Source organism: Notothenia rossii (genome assembly GCF_949606895.1).
Source record: "Notothenia rossii genome assembly, chromosome: 5".
Taxonomy (NCBI): domain Eukaryota; kingdom Metazoa; phylum Chordata; class Actinopteri; order Perciformes; family Nototheniidae; genus Notothenia; species Notothenia rossii.
The window spans coordinates 66526165-66546169 of record NC_136903.1 but is presented as its reverse complement, the minus strand read 5'-3'; the positions used below and the strand labels follow the sequence as shown (position 1 = coordinate 66546169).

The window sequence follows — 20005 nt, the reverse complement described above, 5'->3', positions numbered from 1 at the left end:
GCGCTGGAGACGTTGTAGTACATATGCCAGGCCTGAAAGTGGCGCTGTTCTCACAGAATCAGCCACAAAAGCAGCGAAGAAGACCTTCCCACGCATGGTTGCCATGGTTGCCCTTCTGTTTATTCTCTGCTGTGGCTCTTTTTCTCCCTCCCCAAGGCAAGCGTTTGCTCCTGCTGCTGTAATTCAATGCAATCCCTCCCCGTCGAGGCAAGCACTGTAATTCTCTCCAGTTTGCCACCAGCAGATGACAAACACTCACCTCTCCGCCTCTTCCAAGGAACGAGGGGACCGTGTGGCACAGTTTCAGTTCAGCCGGCCAACATGTCCGTTAAAGTTTAAATCTTGACTCTATAATGACTAAATAATGACTCTATATAATCATATAAGAATAAAACGGGGGCGGGGGGGGGGGGGGGGGGCGTGGTCAGCTGCAGCTCATTTGCATTTGCAGAATCAGCCCCTGCAAAAACAGGGCTGGAAAGAGCAAATAGAGCGAAATGAGGCATGGCTAAAATGCAGGAACTGTTTGGTATTATAACTATATTTATATACTTTATATAGGTATGGCCCTACAATATATTGTTCAAATATAGCATGATATGTCCCCTTCTAAATGATTGCCTGTAAAAACAACATTAAACATTAAATAATCAGTTGCATTCATTTCTTATGGCTCTATCTGCAGCTTGTCCGGAGTAATTTCTTATGATTACATTTTTCCACAGGCCAACAACAGCTTCAAAAAAACAATTTCACTCAAAGAAAAAAACAAACATGCGCTGTTGTCGCAAGAAAAAACGTGCAGAAAGAAACATTGAAACTCAGTTAGCTGCTCTGTGATGCTAGTTCAAGCCAGATACTTGGCATCTCATCTCGGGTGCAAGTTCATCAATGTTTGGGGTCAGGCTCTGAGCTGAGGAGATCCTCAGGATTGACTGAAGGTGTGCGTGCAATATACCGGCGGGCCAGATCTAATAGTAATTAGAAATGATCCTACGGGCCGAAATTAAATCCAACAAGGGCCTGATTTGGCCCCGGGCCTTGAGTTTGACACATGTGCTATAAAGTGTTACACTTTGTTAATGAAACTTTGCATTTTGGTCATTTTGCACTGTCATTTCTTATCAGCATTAAATGAGAGGATGGGATGGAAGGTTTGAGTTGATGGAGTTAGGGGTCTGATGAATCCCCCACCTTTAAGTCCTATGAGGAGAGGTGGTGTCTGTAGGGCAGTGGGGGGGACAGCCGGTGCTGGCACGGCCTGAAAGGAGCTGCCGCTGCCAAGTGGAGTCAGTCTGCCTGACTCTCCCAGCATGCCTCACACTGAGCTTGTGGCCAGAGGAGCGGGGAATACATTAGGAAAAGCTGTTGAAACATATGCTGTCTTTTGAGATGCATCTGATGCTTTCATTGATTTTTATGTAGTGCCGTTTGATTATTTTTAATCTTATTTTAAATGCATTATTGGAATAAATTCTTAACGAACATTTTGGGGCCTTTTGAACCCTTTTTGCTGCTTCACTTCCTCACTTCAGAAAGCTGCATCAACAGGAGACTTGTATTCACTTACTTGATCTGAGTGTGTCTCTCAGTTGAGGAATCTGAAGTGGTGGCTACTCTGAGCTTTAGGCCACTTTGATGTTGTAACTGATACATAATGCTGTAATGGTCCATCCCCTTAAACCATCCTCTCCTCTTTCTTCTTTCCAGCTCGCTAACATCTACATTTAGTCAGTACCTCTGTGGTTCATAGCTTCTGGAATGTACAGCTGCTGAGTTTTTTTACAATATATATAATCTTAAATGAAAGCTTGTTATCCATCATGTGGGACGGATGGATGTGCACAGCCTCCCATCTGCCTGCCTCAATCATCTTCATTTAACCACTAGATATGCAGTATGTGCCTTTTATGAGTTGTGTATTACTTTTCCAAACCTTGATAACACTTTTTTTCTTTACGCCCCTAGGTTACATTTGGTATTTTGGAATTGGCATTAGCTCGGAATTCCACTTATACTGTATGTAGGGAGACAAATCCAAACATGCAGGCATAAAAGCCATCTCTGTTTGGACTAAAGCAAAAGTATGATATTTTTATAAAATATGCTATATTAGACAAAGAAGATACAGCAGATTAATACCACTATAATCGTCTCTGATCCGCTAAAATCAAGCTACGTACCACCAGCAGCTGGAAGAGAGATTGTGAAACAACAAAGGATGTATTCATTATTGAGCTTTACATGTTCTGGTTAGATGTGGTTGCCTTTGCACATCCAGGCTAGCTGTTTGCCCATGTTTACAGTTCTTGAATTAAGTGAAAATGGCAGATTTCGGGCAGTCTCATGGTATCGATCTTCACGCCTACTGTAACAGAAAAAGTGTATTTCCCACAATGTCAAACTTTATTAAGAGAGGTAAGAGGATTTGCCATTCGTACACTGTTAATTTACTCTTCTTAAAGGTGACCTATCATGCAAAATGCACTTTTGTACGTCTTTTATACATGAATATGTGTCCCCGGTGTTCCAGGGAACTCACCAAGTGTCAGAAAACACAACTCTCTCTCTATTTTCCTCCGTACCCAAATCTCTTAAAAAGGGGCTGCAACGGATCTGATACAGACTGATCCAGATTTGAACACTTCTGTGACGTCACAGAAGTGGCGCTACGGCTATTGGGCCAACTCCACCAATCAGGAGGAGACAGCCACGGACATTGCCGTTCGAAAGCGCTGGAGACGCTGTAGTACATATGCCAGGCCTGTAGATGGTGCTGTTCTCACAGAATCAGCCCATGAAAAGACAGTGTTAAATTGAGCGAAGTGAGGAATGGCTAAAATGCATGATCTGTTTGGTATTTTGAAAACTAAAAAGTATAAATATGCCTTATATAGGTATGGTCCTGCACTATATTATTCAAAGCCGGTTCAAAAATAACTAAAGCACTAAAGTTTGCATAATGCTGTGAACGTTAATTATTTGTTCATCTGTCTATCTTTTTTGGAAATAATCAGGTTATTGATCCCTTAATTTTTCTGTAAAAAAATGCATATTGAGTGTTCTGTTAAAAGCTTTGGACTCATGTGTTGGGTTTGATAGTTTGATCATGACATCACCATTAAGTCATCACCTCTATGTGCATGTAAATCATTCGCCTGATGAAGATGGTTGACATGTTGCCTGTCCAGGAGTTATATTTAATGGGCTACAGCGGATACTTTCTTCTTTGTCTCTACCTGAGACTACCTGATCCTGATCATATTCTTTGAGTTTAACCAATACCTTGAAAGAAACATGTAATTTAAAGTTTATTCCATGAAAAAGGAATTTGTAAGATGTAGTTCTGTTCAGCCACATTTACTTTATGTTCTTAGTTTCAATTATATTTGTAAAACTACAATAGTGCAATTTCTCTGAAGCCACATGCTCCGAGAAATACCATCACATTTTAGAGCTTAACGGCCCGTCTACACGGCGGCGTATGTTGAAGCTTTTACGCTTCTGCCCATTCACTTTGAATGGGGTGACGTCACGCTTTGCCGAACTGCATTGTGGTTCTGTCGCTTCGCTTTGCTCGCTTCAAAAGTTGAGCAATGTTCAACTTTTGAAGCTTCAACGGAAGCGTCAGCCAATCAAATCATATGCCTGTACAAGCTCTAGCCAATCAAACCGCGTGCTTGTGTGTCTGGGGCGGGAGATTCATGTGATTGGTTGTTGGTCGAGTTTCAGACACGCCCACCGGCAAGCTTCAACGCACGCCGCCTTGTGGACGCTGCGTAAGGAATATGTGTTCAAAGATGTTATTTTTATTGAGATTTTCTTCCTTTCTTCTCCAGGTCTCAGTCCGGTGTCTGTCACCAACCATGAGTGGTGGAGTGAATATCAAAGTCATATCTCAGAGTCAGAGTGACACAGGTGTCAGCTCGAGTCTGCCTTTACCTCGTAGCATGTTGCCTCTCTCAAAGATGGATCCCAAACAACAGTTCAGCAACCCCTCCAATCCCACAAGGCAGTATCAGCATGCAGCCAAAAGACAAGCATCCTATTCTTCATCTTCCGTTTCCTCGGGTCCTGCGGATCTGCTGAGAGGTGCAGCTTTAAAGAACCACCTGCTGCAGCAAACAGCATGCATGCACTCTCACAGAAGCCCCGCAGCCACAGAGCGGACTGACGGGACGTGCTCGGCGTACAGCAGCCCTCAGATACCAAAGAGGCAAATCCGACGCTCTAAAGACACTCTTGACCTCCGGGCTAGCACGCTGAACCAGAAGGCTCTGCGGGAGCTTCAGTTAGGAAGAACCACCAACAAAAACTGGACCTTTGGAAAGTATCGCATGAGGAGTGTGGACAACGCAGCAGAGGAAGACGCCCTGTGCAGGCTCTCTGCTAATGTCCAGTCAAGCGATGGGAGAGGACGTCTCTTTCATCCAAAAGGTGCAAATGGGAACGATCTATCAGGAGTGTCGTCAGCTGGGATGGGCAACATCCAGAAAGAGGTGAGGAACATCTCCCACCAGCACCTGGGAGCTGCTGACAGACACGTGTCCTACAACAAACCAAAGTCCTCCCCTCACACTTCCAACAGGCCACGCAGAGGGAGTGAGCCAGGAAGAGTCAACATGGCAGCTGTGGCTCCGTTCAGATTCAGGTGAGGGCAGTGTTTCACCTCTTTAGAGATGGGAAGATAAGCAACATTGCACAGACTGGCAATAAAAAACCTCTACAGGCAATCCTGCAGCCTTCCTCTCCTCCCTCTGTCTCCTTCTCTCCCTTTTAACACGTTAAATATCATGCAAGCCATCTTGTACTGCCTCGTGTAAATAATCATTTTAGTATTTTCCACACTTGATTAAAAAAATGTTATCTCTCTTTTGTGTGTTTATTTTTGTTTCCTGTAGGTTTCAGGTCCATGAGGACACAGACCCCACCCTTGAGGATCTCAGTGACTGTTCCTCTGACTCCATGGAGGTCTGTTGTGAAGAGCTAGGTGAGTCTCTTTGAATCTCCTCCCCCTAATGTTTTAACCAGTCGTTACTAACCAGGCAAATCATTAGAGGAATATAGTATACATTTTTACTATTCAGGCCTCTAGAAATTATTTAAATAAACAACGATGTCCCTGCTTTGCATGCAGCTGTGGATATGTGTTGCTCCTGATGCCCCAATTCTCTCCCCTATAGTTTCCTGTCATCTTTTTTCCTGTCAGCTATCTAATTAAGACATAAAGTTCCCCAAAATATATAAAAAAAATTAGGCTCAGACATAATCAATTCTGTAACAAGGGATATTGCCAAAGTGTCGTTGAGGGTTGTAATATTTGAAGGGGTCGAAAGACAGATTAGTTGCTGCAGGAACTCTGACGGTAAAAAATGAAGAAGGGTCATTTCTTTCAGTATCTATGATCGTAGAAAACAGACTGTCCATAAAGTTTAATCACTTTATCGACGCACAATAGATTTCACTCTCTGTCCTCTTGTCCTCTCTCTTCAGTGGCAGAACAAGTTACTTACATCTTGGAGAAAACACACTTTTTCACCCAGTTCACAGAGTTCAACCACTTAGTTGTGGAACAGCCTTTTTCCAATTATATTGTAAACTGTAACACCCAAGCTTTAATATGGCTCTGTGTTGACACTGGACTCTGCTCAGATTTGCAGTTGTTCTCACCAGAGCCGCTGCCAACTCACAACGAAAGCTTCATACTTATGTACCACCTGTTATGTGCATCAAGATTTGCTCAAGTACTTCACTTCTTTCTGTATGTGCGTGAGGGAAATCACAGATTATTGTCAGAGATCATTCCTCTCAAATCACACAGCAGCATTAATGCAGTGCTGTTTTCCTGAATTGTCTCTGGTGCGCCATCATGATTAGATTTACGTAACTTCTGTCTGTCCTGCGTTGACCATTACATATTGATTTTTATGTTTGTTATAAAGAAAACTCGCACTGACTCTCACACACTATGTTGCTTAGAGACTACTATACAAACACATTCACTGTATTTTCCTATTCAATATTTCATTATTTGAAGGAGCATGGTATAATTTACTGAGTGACGCCAATTCCCCGTTAGCTGACACAATGATTCAATCAATTAACTCCAATTTGAGAAAGATTACATAATTAAAGATCTACTGTAAATAAGTGATATTGATTTAAGTAAGTAAGCAGACACCATCAACCCAGGGGTAACAGCTGTGACCACAAAACAGGATGAATACTTAAACATGTTTGTTTAGTTCACTTTAAGAGATTAGATATTATTACAGAAGCCTCATCGTGTTAAGAATTGCTGTTATTTCATTATGGAAACACACCAGTCAAACACCAAACACACCGTATGATTATTTTAAGGGTTTCTTTCAGCTAATTAAACAAAAGATTTGGGATAAACAGTTAAAGTCTGCAGCATTGCTAATATACTGATGTTTAGCAGGAATAACATTTACTTTGTCAACCATCTTTGTTAAGCTGATAGTTGAGGATTTGCATCAAACACTAACTGAGGCTGTTGTAATTGCAATATCCTAATTGGAAAAAGTATTAAATTATATAATAATATGAGACTCACCAAAAGACCAATCCGTCTTTAATGCCGCCAGCAAGCAAAAAAAAAAAAAATGAAAGTGTTAAATGAAAATAACTTTGAAAATCAAATAGCCTTCACATCTTTTGTTTAAGGGAATCTATCATAACCTAAATAAAAGCTGTTAGCAATCAGTATCTGTGTGATAAAATTATCTCTTCTATTATAAGTACAACTAATTAAATAGCATACTTTTATAACCTAAATGACTAGCCTGCATTGCTTTACAACAAGTCATTGTGGTTATGATGTCTGATATATTTCCGGCTCCTTATCAACCAACATGTAAAATCCTCCTATAACTGCACTTGGCTATTATACAGCCCTCTAACTGCCTTCTTAATCATCTTAATGACTGAGCGGTGAGAGCCTCCTCAGGGGGAAGGCAGAGACTGAGTGGCCCTCAGCGCGGGGTGGACAGATGCCGGACTGAGAGATTGAGTGGTTTGATGGGAGGATCGTCTTTCCCCTCCTGTCTGGGAGATCCTCTGGTCCCTACTGGACGGGCCTGAGGGACGCTTAAATTCAGTTTTTGACCGTAGAGCAGAGAGATTTGTCTCTGTAAGCTGTCATCCGGCCTCAAGTACAAGTTTCCTAGAAGTTGAGAAATTGCTTCTTGTAATGATTGTTCCATGCAGTAGGAAACATCTGCAGGAACTAAAGCCCGGTTAGCTTCTCTGGTGAGAAACGTTCAAATGACTTAAGTTTCACAGTAAGGAGTATTGATTGCTTCAGTATCTATCGAAAACAGCACATTTATAACTCTCACAAATGTTTCATCAGGATGGTTTTACCTTTTTGTTTCAAGCAGCTTGAGTTCATCATGAATAGACTATTTTCTCAGCGCATCAAGTTCAAGTCTTCATCCTCCTGGGTGTCTGCATTCCAGCAGCACAATGATCCTATTAGATCTCTATTAAGGGGCTTTTTTCATAAAATGAATTACCATATGACCTTAACACTATGCACATATCTTTACATTCATCTTTAACACCATATTTTTAGAAACATGTGACTATTTGCTCATTTATGTCGATGTTCTCTGAGGTTTTCCCCTTTGAGCTCATGTGGAGGTTTCTGAATCTATTGCATTATAGCAGCTGAGCAAAATGATTACATGTGCTGTCCAGGGAAATGTATAATAGACAGCTGTGGAAGTGTGCTGTCATAGCATGCACACACATAAAACACACACACACACACACACACACACACACACACACACACACACACACACACACACACACACACACACACACACACACACACACACACACACACACACACACACACACACACACACACACAATTACGCCGATGGCCAGGCAGAAAGTGAGAATCAGACCCAGATGTGGAAGAGACCAAATGAAAGATGCAGCTCCACCCTCCCTCTCTCCCGAGAAGTGGTGGCTTTTCAAAGTTTCCACAGTTTTGATTTACAAGTGTGTCTAATAGTTGTCAGGACAGAAAACCACACATCTCAGCCTCATGGTGGCCCTAGAGGAAAACTCGCAGGATCACCTAAATCTTTGGTATTTCTGAAAGATAATGAAAATGGTAGCCTCAGGGTTGTGCTAGGAGATCTCACATGATCATCAAACTCAATAGGATTCATCCATTCTTGAGTCAAAGTAGGCATGGAACACTAACAACCAAAGTCCAAATGGTTAACAATGGATAGAAGGTGTTGATTGTGTTTGTCTCATGCAAACTTTATGCATGGTGTCCCTAAAACATGTAAGACTTGCAGAGGATTGGGAATGTCTGGATTTGTTATCCTCTGCTCCATTAACAATGTACTCTCCCCAAATGAAAAAAGGCAATTCAATAGACGTCCGAACACATAAACCACAAATGTCTGCCTCATGGCGGCCCTAGAGCGAAACTCAGATAATCAACAAATTCACTGGCATTTAAACTACGGGGATAATAAACCAAACTTTGTACTATTTTAATCATTTATGGCAATAAATCCAATAGTTGTTTGGTAATTTCACAATGTTAGCCTCATGGTTGATCTAAAGGAGATCTTACACGATCATCAAAGTCAATAGGATTCATCCATTCTTGACCAAAAATGTGATTCAAATCACCTCAACAACTGAAGTCCAAATGGTAAAAATCTGATGGAAGGTTTTGTTTGTCTGATTTTAAATTGTATGCGTAGATGTCCTGAGAAAAAACATTTAAGACTTGCAGTAAATGTGGATGGATTTGATCCTATGCTTCATTAACAATTTCCTGTCCCCAAATAAAAAAAGCCCATTCAATACTTGGCAGGACGCATACTGTAAGCCAACAAATGTCACAGTCATGGTGGCCCTAGAGCAAAACTCTTGGGATCACCAGAGTCCTTGGCAGTTGTGCTAAAGCGACAATAAATCACATTATTTGCCAATCCAATCTTTTTTGCCAATCCATCCTATAGTTGTCGAGCAATTTCACAAAAAAAGACACTGTTGGCTTCTAGAAAATAACTCACAGGATTATCAAAGTTAATAAGATTCGGTCATCTTGAGTACAATTATAATGGAATCGCTAGAACAACTCAAGACGGAAAATATTTGATCTTTTGTCATCATAGAAGTGGTTGAGTTAGTTTGTCTTATACAAACTATATGGATAGATATCCCAAGTAAACATTTAAGGCTTGCAGTTGATTTGGCATGTCTGGATTTGTTATCCTATGCTTCATTAACAATTCCCACTCTCCAAAAGAAAAAAGAAAAGGCCACTCAATGCATCATGGGAGTAAGATCAAACTCGAAGGTCAGCAGGGGAGCCTTGGAACCTCGTGATGAGGAGGAACAAGACATTACATTGTTCCCAGAAACTATTTGCCAGATTGAACAACCTCAGTGGTCCATGAGCCGCCCCAGGTGCCCTGAAACCTAAATAAGAAGAGCAGTGGAGTGTGGTGCAAACTCCTCTGTGAGAGTGAGAGCGGTACCCTGTGGGCATTGTTGCTAACAGGTCAATCGTGTCCAATGGATCAGCACCATCTAGCATGTTGCTATCCAGCCATGCTGTGTTGTGGTAAAGAGAAACTAATTTAACTTATTAAGAAGAAAGATAAAAAAGATTTGGATTATTTAAACCTGAGATAAATGTAATGAGCACATAAAAACAAGGGTTTGTATCACAGTAGTTACAGGAAAGATAGTGTTTTTGTGCAGCGAGTGTACAAAAGGTCTGCTTTGGAGGTCTGGTGCAGATGACATGCAAGCGAGGAGAGAGGGTGGTTTCCATGGAGCCTCCCTGATCCTCATGAGAGACAGCAGCGTGGAACATCTTAAAAAGACGATAACAATCATGATAGGGGGGGAAAGATATGCCTGAAAGGAAAACATTTGGATTGGAGTTTTCATTTTAAAACAATCGCTTGTGTGGACATGTGTCCTGCACTGACTTGACATATTTCCAAAGTGTGGTTTTGGATGTGTGTCTTGCTTACACTGGCACATCTCAGCTCAGTGAAGTGATGTCACCCATTGGGCTGAGACTTTTTCTGGATTGAAAACCAGGTTTTCCCTTTTATTCAAGCTGTGGACAAAACTAACCAATCCTTCTTTGTAACAACAGTTTTCATTAACAACCTTGTACAGTACATTAACCTTGACCTTTTATGTCCTCATTGTTGATGTTATTTGACAAGAATACTGTTGTCCATTTAGGGCAGGACACTACACAGCAGATTTGTTGCATATGCTTTATCCAGCTGTTAATCTGGAATTGATATCGTAAGGAGGCTTAGACAGGATCAAAAGATAAACTGGATGCTCTAGTTGTTGCAGGGTCTGGGATTTTGACAGTGAGGATAATTTATTATGTGTGTGTAATTGCATATCTAAGCATGCATCCGTTCACATGAATAACACGTCCATAAAATCATGCATCATGTAGAGAGTATTGAACAGGGAACACTGGAGGTGAGGGAGGGGGAGGGGGAGAACAAAGGAACCAGAGGAGATGCTGAGAAAACATGGTGTGTGAGAGGAGAATGTTGCTGGGTTTTTAAAAGCCACGGATGATCGCTTCTCAACGCTTTCTCGCATTTCATATATTCTGCTGAGACACAGCAAAGCATCTTTTTAAATGAAGAAAAAACGAGTGAAGGAGGACGGGAGGGGAGGAGGAGGAGGAGGAGGCAAGGGAGAGGCAGCAGAAAGCAGGGGGAGGAGGGAGCGCTGTTGCGTCTGCTGCCGCTGTCATTCCGCTGCTGCGCGCTTCAGCGGCAGGAGGGTGTGCTGAAGGGAGGAGTGTGGAAAAAATCGTAGGAAAGGAGGACGGGAGGAAAGGAGAGAAAGGGAGTGCCTGGGCAGCAATGCAACAGCTGCAACTGCAGCAGCCTGTCAGGAGGAAAGAGGGAGAGAAGGAGACAGAGGGAGGAGAGGAAGGCTGCAGGATCTGCCTTTAGAGTTTTTTTATGTATGCTTTTGCACAAGGAAGAGGAGCCGATACGGAAGCCTTTTTTCTCTCCCTTGCTGATGCTTCTCTATATGGTCTCATGCAGGAGGCATGCTTGGAAATAGTGTGAGAGGCAGAGAAGGAGATTTGAAGATGGAAAGGACGGATAGCACAAAGGCTTACGGCCAAGCAGATGGCAAAGGAGTTGGTATGGCTGCTAAGAGAGCAAAGTCCGGAGTACCTCAGAGCTCCCAGAGGGGTGAGCTGAAGGTTTACCGCGCAGGGAGCTCTGACGGCAGGATACCACTGCCCTCCAGTCTCCGGAAGCAGAGGTCTATGACAAACCTGGCGGTCCTCACTGATGCTGAGAAGAAGTTGCACCTCTATGAGCCCAAGTGGTGTGATGACATGGCCAAGTCCGGAGCAGGGCAGAGCAAGATGGGCAAGCCAAAGACAGCAGGGGGGGGCAGCAGTGCCGGAGGGGGTGCCCCTCTCTCAAGAAACCTTTCCAAATCTGAGCACTCACTGTTCCAGGGCAAACCCAAGCCCTTCAGCCCTCTGGCTGCTCCATCTGCTCTGAACAAGCAGAGCCGCATACCGCGTGCACCTTACGCTGAGGTGAAGCCCCTGAGCAAGGCACCTGAGGATGGGAAGTCAGATGACGAGATCCTCTCCAGCAAGGCCAAGGCCAAGAAGCAGGGAGCTGGAGCCGGGGGGGAGTCTGGGTCCAAAGGCCATGGGGAGGAAGGTGGAGACAAGAACTTCCTGAAGGTGGACCCAGAACTGGTGGTGACAGTGCTGGGCGACCTGGAGCAGCTGCTCTTCAGTCAGATTTTGGGTGAGTACAGCAAAGCCGTGTTGATAACGCCAACACTCCAGAGTCCCTACAGTACGTGTGGCGGCCATGTGGCTTGCAAGATTTCTCAGTGCTTGTCGGCAGCACGCCCCCTTTGATAGCACACGGCACCTGCTCGCTGTTGCAGACCAACGCTGCTCCTAAACGGATTAAATGAAGCTCTCCGAATGAGAACAAATGGAAGACATCCCTCTTGTGCTGGCTTGCTCCTCTTATTTCATGCTGCATCAGTTTGGTCTTTGATTAACCATTTAGCTTTATGTGAAAATGCCAAAGCTATAGCTCTATTGTTCCTGTTCTTCCAGCATGTTGCTCAGGTGGCTGGGGCTCGCTGCCATTGATATTGTGAAATAAGCAACTTATATAGCTTTGCCGGCTGATTGCATGAAATAAGCCAGAGGGGTTGGCGGTTATTACCAGCACACTGATCCCCTTAATAAAGCTCTTGTTTGTGCCGATGCACTCGAGGGTCCATCCCCTGCTCCACGTACGCTTCCATCAAAAGAGAGATGGGAAAAGAAGGCATGCCATATTGAATTCATTTTCGGCACACAGACACATTTAGCCTCCTCCCAGCTCCATTCATCTGTAGAGCTCTGACAGATGGTTTACACCCTGTGTACTACAGCGGTGCAAATGGCAGAGAAAATGGCTTTCTCCCTGGTGGTGTAGGCCAGGTTCATCAATACAAGGGCTCGATGAACAATAGGGGTATTGATCATATTATAGGGGGTTATAATTATTATGACTTCATCTTCTTTGTTGCTTGGTTTGAATTTTGCATTTCAAAGCTGGCTCCTTGTTTAATTGCAGGATTAGTATGTGTCTGATTTAGACATGAATTCCAGAAAAAGTGTCTTTGTCTGACACTTACATGGAACAATCCATTATGATTCAAATCTAGTGTACGTGGGTTTTTGTTTGTTTTTTTAAATTGAATTTTGTAGGTTTTTTTACAGATCAGACACTCAAATCTAGTTGCCATTTCAAAAGCTATAAAGAAAGAAACATTACTCTCTTTAATGCATAATACTGTGAAAAGGCTACATGTTCTTTTATCGTCAGTGTTTTGGTTCCAGATGACACTACTGACACAAGGTCCTCTAATTTAAAGAACAATAATACTAAAGCGCATATATCGTACACATAACGTCGTTGCATTAATTCGTATTCCTAAAATCTAGTCATCCACAAATCTGGTTCAAGCATGTCATGTGCAGACAAGCATTTCATACTTATTTGTATTCCCTTGCTTCCAAAGCACCAGGAGAGCATGTTCACTTCTGCATCTTTATGAACACATCTGTGGTGATTGAAACTGTTAACTGTTAACTGTAACTGCCTCATTAGCCTTACGTGGACATCTATCACTCATGTTGGCCACACTTACAGTAAGTCAGCTATGAACTGTGAACAATAACAAGAATAGCTGCTTTGCTTCATTACTTAAAAAAAAAAAGTGAAATCACAAAAATGTCTAAAAGCTCAGTTGCATTGGGAACCACACCCACGTCTCCTTTAAAAGCCTATTTGCATAACATTTGCAGCAGAATGTGTCTGGCTGATACATCTTCTCTCCTCAATGTAACACTTTGACCTCCCTGATTTTTCCCTAATCAATCGAAAGTCATTATTCCTCAAATGGGGGCTTTTGACACGAGTCCAGTGCTTTTGTAAAAACACCACCAAATGGAGACCTGCTGATGGAAAGGCGGGAAACTATCACAACAAGTTTATAATTAGGAGAAAAATATCTTAAATGACAATAATGATGTGTTGCATTAATGGAAACTTTTACTTTTCTGCATTGTTGACTGGAATTTTTTCCCTAACTCTGCATTTACAGTGGACATGCTTGTTACTGTAAATAGATGTTTCTATGAATAGTCTGCTTTACATTCAAGGCCAGCTTTATGCTTCATACAGTGCTGTGCTTCTGCAGTATATCTCATTATAAGCTTGCTGAATAGATACTTTTATTCTGACCATAAAGGATCTCTTTGTTTACCAACATGACATCAAGACACAGTTATAAGGGTCATTGATAATAGTGATTTGTGCTCCGTGGCTGACATTCATCACTGCCTCATCACAAGATAACAAAACTAATCAAACATTTCCATCCTGATCACATAGAATTGTTATGCTTTAATTTTTTGGTTTGATGGTCTCACAAAAATAATTGCATTCCATTTTCTAACTCTTCACACAGAGCAGTTGTCAGCTGGTAATAAATGAAAATGGACCATTTGGAAATATTTGTGATGAATGGACTATGAAAATGTTTACATTCCAGGTCATTAAAACTCTAGATAAGATTAGAGTAATGCAGACATCAGGACTCCTGGAAAGAAAGGGTGTTGAGCAAACATCATTTCATTGTAATTAATATGTGATCTGTCATGCAAGATCTCCAACGTAGCGATGGCTACAGCTACTGGATGTAGATTCATAGTGGAGCAGTAAAATGCTATATGGGTGATGAAATAGTCACAGATTGCATTATTTCAAGCTATACATGCATGCAATTTTCAAACATGGTTTCCTTTTCAATGTACGCTAATGGTAAAGTTCATATTTTTAACATGAAAACAGTCTCGTAGGCTACTGTAGCTCTGTTTTGAATAGGTTTTCCTCTTTGCCGCTTCTACACGTTTTAAACGTTTCACGGGCAGAACGTAATTTTTCTGTAACGTAATTGCATTTTTCTGCTTGTTGGGAGTGGGACGTAGGTATTAAGATTTTATAGGAACATTTATTGTTCTAGCCAATGAGTGACAGCTGGACAAAGTATGTGACCATCAAAAAAGGAACCTCCCTCTTTCTGAAATCTGTGTGTGTGTTTTCTTTTCCTTTTTTTTTGGTGCATATTGCCACAATTGGCAATCTCTCACTGTGTCATCTGCCATTTAAACACTTGAGCTCTAGGTCTATTTGAGGTAAAGTAAACGCATCCTCTTCTAGTGTTGTGCCATGAAGCAACCTCTCTTTATTATTGTCAAGTGCTTTAGATTCCCTGTGAAATCTCAACAATGAAACAGGCTTTAAATGAACTGGCCAATAAAACTATGTTACCTTCACTGATCGTTTTGTTTGTTTAGGGAAATTTGGAGGCTAATGTTTCAATTCATCAGGGCACTAATGTTGATTTAGCCGTTTTTGTAAGGTTAATTACAAAGGGCATGTTAACAGTATTTTATAATTAGTTTTCTTTTAATCTGCCTGGGCACAGTGTCGATATTGAGCACTTCCTTTGGTTGAATCATTCATCGGTCTTTCCCGGTACACATCTGCTTCAGTATTCTGTCCGAGTGTTCCTGCTTGGAGGCGTCACTGCATTGCAGAGTGCCAGAGGACTGTCAGTCACTGCACAGGGACACAGTGCATAATGCACACACTCCAAACAGCTGTGATGCACATGTGTTCCCTGTGTCCAGGATTCAAGCTTGAACTTATTCCCCGGAATTCATTTTAAATAAATGAGCATTATGCCAGAATAAGCATGTGGTTAGCGTTTGTTCATGTGAGGTTACCAAAAGATTGATTTACAGAGTCAAGGACTGTCACGGAGTACTTTTTGACTCTGGTATGTTATTCTATATCTCCCTTCTCATTATCTCAAATAAACTAAATATATTCTGGGTGAGACCATGTTTCATAGAATACATATGAGAATACTCAACATGACAACTAAATGTTATCTGATAGTAACATGATAATTATGTCTTTATTTAGTTTTCAGTCAAACATCAGATATTGCACGGAAGACAGTGTGGATGCACTATATATACATATATACACACAACTCAAAACCACAATGTTTTGTTCTTAATATCATTTTGTCCAAATCTCACTTAAAATGCTCAATATAAAATAAACTGTTAGGTCGGTTTCATTATAATATGAATATCATTGAACTGGGACACAGCCATTCACTTCCACTGGTGATACGTTTTGAAATAATTTTCTTTGGAAACCCTGAGAATTGTCTGCTTCCACATAAATCAAGTTGCACTATAGCATCTCCCTTCCAAACTAGCTTGAGCCCAGACACGTTTCCATCAACATAATATTTCAATTAACTCAATACCTCATTTAGTTGAGCTCTCACAGACTCATAAATCACAAATTACCTTGCTTGTCAATACTGCACAACTAGTATTACCCTATATTAGATATACTACGATACTGTACACAAATGCCAAGACGATTATTTATTGCTTTTTCACTGAGGCCATAAATGTAATGTATTCGAGATTTATGCTTTTGAAACGACCTTATGTATCAAAAGTGCTACAGTAACACGTTTGGTTGCAGATTTGGACTCCTATCTCCAGTGCTTGTTAACAAAAAGGACATTCATAGATGTGTTCTGAATGTGTGAACTGTGTAAATGTTTTCATGTGACAGTGCTGAAGTAGTTGAACTTGTCTCTATGAGAGCAGCACATTATTTGACGTGTGTTCCCCTGACATCGACCCTGTCCTCCAGCTATTCCAGTTAATGCATTGAATGTTAATTTCTTTCTTCCCAAGGGTTTCTAGCCTCCACACACTGCAGTGGAAAACCCTATCTTATTTTGGTCTGAGACTGGGTGGTTTCTCTGATTTGTTACAGCTAACACAACAACAGTCGTAATTGCACTGTAATATTGATTTGACATGGTCATGACCGACTGACTGCGCACTTTACATTACACGCAGCTTTGTCCAGATACGCTGACCTGCAGTGAAATCCTTCTGGCTGCAGTTCAGCGTGTTGTTAGCCCCACAGCTTCAGCTGAAAGACTCTGAGTTAATGCTCAATAAAACAAAACCAGAAGCCTTGAGAGAAAACAACTCCTTGAAAGAGATCCTGGTGTTGCATGAATGTCAGAATACATCCCCCTGGTGGGCAATGTGAGGCAACCTTTCAGTGTTTCATTTTCAGGATGTACCATGTCAGTGAAGAAGGGGGAGGGGGGGGTGGGGGGTGGAGCAGAGGTTACCGTGGCGAGGGGGCCCATGGAGTGAAATTTGTCTGCCTAATGATGTGAACATACGTTGGCTGTATGCTTACACGGAAGACACTTGTCACATCAGTCTCAAATAATGCAGGGGGAGGCAGGAAGGGTGTGCATGCATGAACTCTCTTATAACACAAACACAGAGAGCAGGATAAAAGCCTGTGTCTGAGTTTTAGTTTGATCCTCTAAATGTTTCATAACCTTTTGTTCTGCATGACTGACCCACAGACCCCGAGTCCCAGAGGAAGCGGACCGTGCAGAATGTCCTTGACCTTCGCCAGAATTTGGAGGATACAATGACGAGTCTGCGGGGATCCCAGCTAAGTCATAGGTAACAGCCAGCACTACATCTGCTTTTGAGGATTTGATATTGTATCCTAATGCTGTATCCTGCACTTCTGGCTAATATCACATACAAACAAGTAAGGGTAAATGTTTTGTTAATGAAATCTCAAAACCCTGAGCCAAATTATTTTCTCTTTGGTTTAAACTGAAAAGAAACTCATACAAACAAGCACTGGGCAGTTTGTTGGAATGATACACGACACAATCATGTGTAAACAGTTGTGCCGCGGCTGTTTGGAAGGATGCTGGTGCACATCTGGCTTCCATCCTTCTGAAACAGCCCGGCTCTGTTTCATGTTCAGGACTTCATTCTAGGAATCTCTCTGTTTGGCTCTCATAGGCAAAAGGCCCAGGAATTAATTTGAGAAACAACCACAACACAAGGCAGTGGTGGAGCAGGACAGGTCTTTGTTGTTTCATTTGGACATGTGTTTGGATGTCCTGTGAAACATGAATGAAACATAAACATACGTCTGGTTTCTATCTTTTTAAACCTGCACTGATTATTTAGTTGTACAAATACAACAGGATGTATTCTGAATTATTATAGAGGATTAAAACCAAAATTGTACAGCTCTAAACTGCTTTAACAGCTGAAAACTTCAATATTTGTAGCAAACCAAAATCCCACCTACATAACCAGAACATACTAAAATAAAGATGAATTTACTGGGTCGCCAGAAACGTGATTGAATAAAACTCTAAAATTGCTCTGTGTCTGCTAAAAGGGTAATTACTCAGTGAGTTGTAATTTATTTGAATACACACTTTATTAATGGCTTGATTAATTAAAGCCACAACAAACAAAACATTACAATCAGCAAAATATAGCAATATATTGCTCATCCCTATTTCATTCCATCAATTATCTTCTCTGGGAAATGTTGCAATTATATTATTTTGCCATTGGCCAGTTTTGTTTATGGATGCTTGAGAAGACTTCTTGTAATTCACACCACTATTATACAGTAGTTATCTACAATCATACTCATTGTTAAAAGCAAGACTTCTCACTCAGTTCCAGTACTGGACTGGCAGCAGTGAGCCTCCATATTGATAAATTATCCATCAACAATGGATAAAAATACTCCCATGCTCATAGCCTTTGCAATATTTATTTGGGTGAATTGGTTCATGTATTATGTAACCTGCAGACACAGCCATTTGGAGGACATTTCTTACCCTGACCCATTTACAGGAGTGACTAGGAATTTTTGATATACTCCATTCAGAATAATAGTGTAAAGTACATGTTTTTGGGTTTGGTCATGCAAAGCAGACCCCTCTGTCTTTGTGAAAGTGTTGCGTAAGGAGGCAGGGGGAGCTTTGTTGCTCTGTAAGATCAGAGCTATCAGGCCATCCTTCTCGTCTTTGGGTCCTGAGAGGCCACATTTCTAGCTTTAGTCCCTGAAGATGATACGCCACCAACTGCTGTATCTGGGTCAACAGCGACTCAATACCACTATGGGTTTCTTTGAAGGACTTCTGAAGATAGTCAGCCAAAAGCCTCAGGTACACTGACCCTCTATGTCTCTCCAGCTGTATGGACAGCAGTAATATGGGCTATGACAGCGATGAGACCAACGCTCGCAGCATATCAAGCATGTCCAACCGCTCCTCGCCTCTCTCCTGGCGCCACGGCCAGTCCAGCCCTCGTCTCCAAGCGGGAGAGGCCCCCTCCTCCACGGGCGGGGGGTACCAGGGGAGTAAGAGCTGCTCCCAGTACACGGCGCAGACGATGCCCGCCCGCTGCTCCAGCCGCCTCAACAGCACGTCTCGCATCGAGCTCATTGAGGGGTTGGACGACCTCAAGTCTGGTTACCTGAGTGACAGCGACCTCCTTGGAAAGAGCCTGCCGGATGACGACGACAACCTGGCTAATGGGTAAGAGTATCTGAAGATAAGCGTGGGTTTGCACCTCTTGTCACCATGACAACATGATTGAATCAGTGGCTGCGGACGACTGCATGACGGTTTGTCCTTTAGGTCATCACCTTGTTACTTTGAAAAGGTCAGTTAGAAGTTGTCGCATTACATTTTACTCAGAGTAAGCAATAAGGTGATTATTGTCCTGCTGTTATGCTGATCATTGTTCCATGCTGCATTACGATTAGGATGCATATAGGCATTTTAAAGTTTCTATCCCAGCTTTGATTTTAAACTCATCTCTTTTTAAAGTATTATGTATTGTGAAGTTTTTACATGAAATAAATCCCTTCATGCAGTCAAATACTTGCTGGTTGATAAACATTTCTGCTTGTAAACACAAAAGCGTTGAACCTCGATCCTTTTATGACCAGACCCCTTCTGCTTGTGGGTAAACATGTTAAAATAGTGCTTTGGAAAAAGGCTGCTACAAACCTTAATTTTCTTTCTTAAGTTTGTCTGGAACATCACCATATTTTCACCTCCTCTGATACCCGTGGTTTACGCTAATATTATGGAATGCTGCATCCTACAAGTTGACATGATTGGTTCCTTTCTAGAATGTGACACATGTGGCAGTTTTTTAGACTGTCATTGGTGCACTACAGTTCCAAGGCAGCCATCATAGACTTATTTGTTCACGTACTGTATGATATGCCTTGAAGTATAAAGAAAATCAATATGGACACGTTAACAAGGTTTCAAACTTGATTTTCATTGGAGAGGGTTATTTATCATTCAACAGTTGTGCAGACAAGTCGGAGGAAGTACGCTTTTCATGCCGACATCGTGGCTTTCTGCTATGTGTTATCTCATCTTTTGCACTTCTATCAAAGAGCTTTCTTCAGCAGTCTCTTTTTTTCTTCTTGCTGTT

At 41.8% G+C, this 20005-nt stretch overlaps 1 protein-coding gene across 3 annotated transcripts in view; it reads left to right on the top strand.

Annotated features, from left to right (window-relative positions):
• LOC307041767 (neuron navigator 1-like) overlaps positions 1 to 19199 on the top strand; it is a 31766-nt gene extending 12567 nt beyond the window's left edge. The window contains exons 2-5 of one of the 3 annotated variants that reach the window (XM_079685291.1): positions 3840 to 4651; positions 4902 to 4990; positions 17089 to 17191; positions 18745 to 19194. In XM_079685291.1, coding sequence (XP_079541417.1) covers positions 3840 to 4651; positions 4902 to 4990; positions 17089 to 17191; positions 18745 to 19093 — 1353 coding nt within the window. In that variant the 3' untranslated portion in view covers positions 19094 to 19194. Of the gene's footprint in view, positions 1 to 3839; positions 4652 to 4901; positions 4991 to 10842; positions 11838 to 17088; positions 17192 to 18744 lie in introns of those variants that run through there. The other 2 variants (XM_079685292.1, XM_079685293.1) reach the window with 2 other exon arrangements.
• The last annotated feature ends 806 nt before the right edge of the window (positions 19200 to 20005 follow it).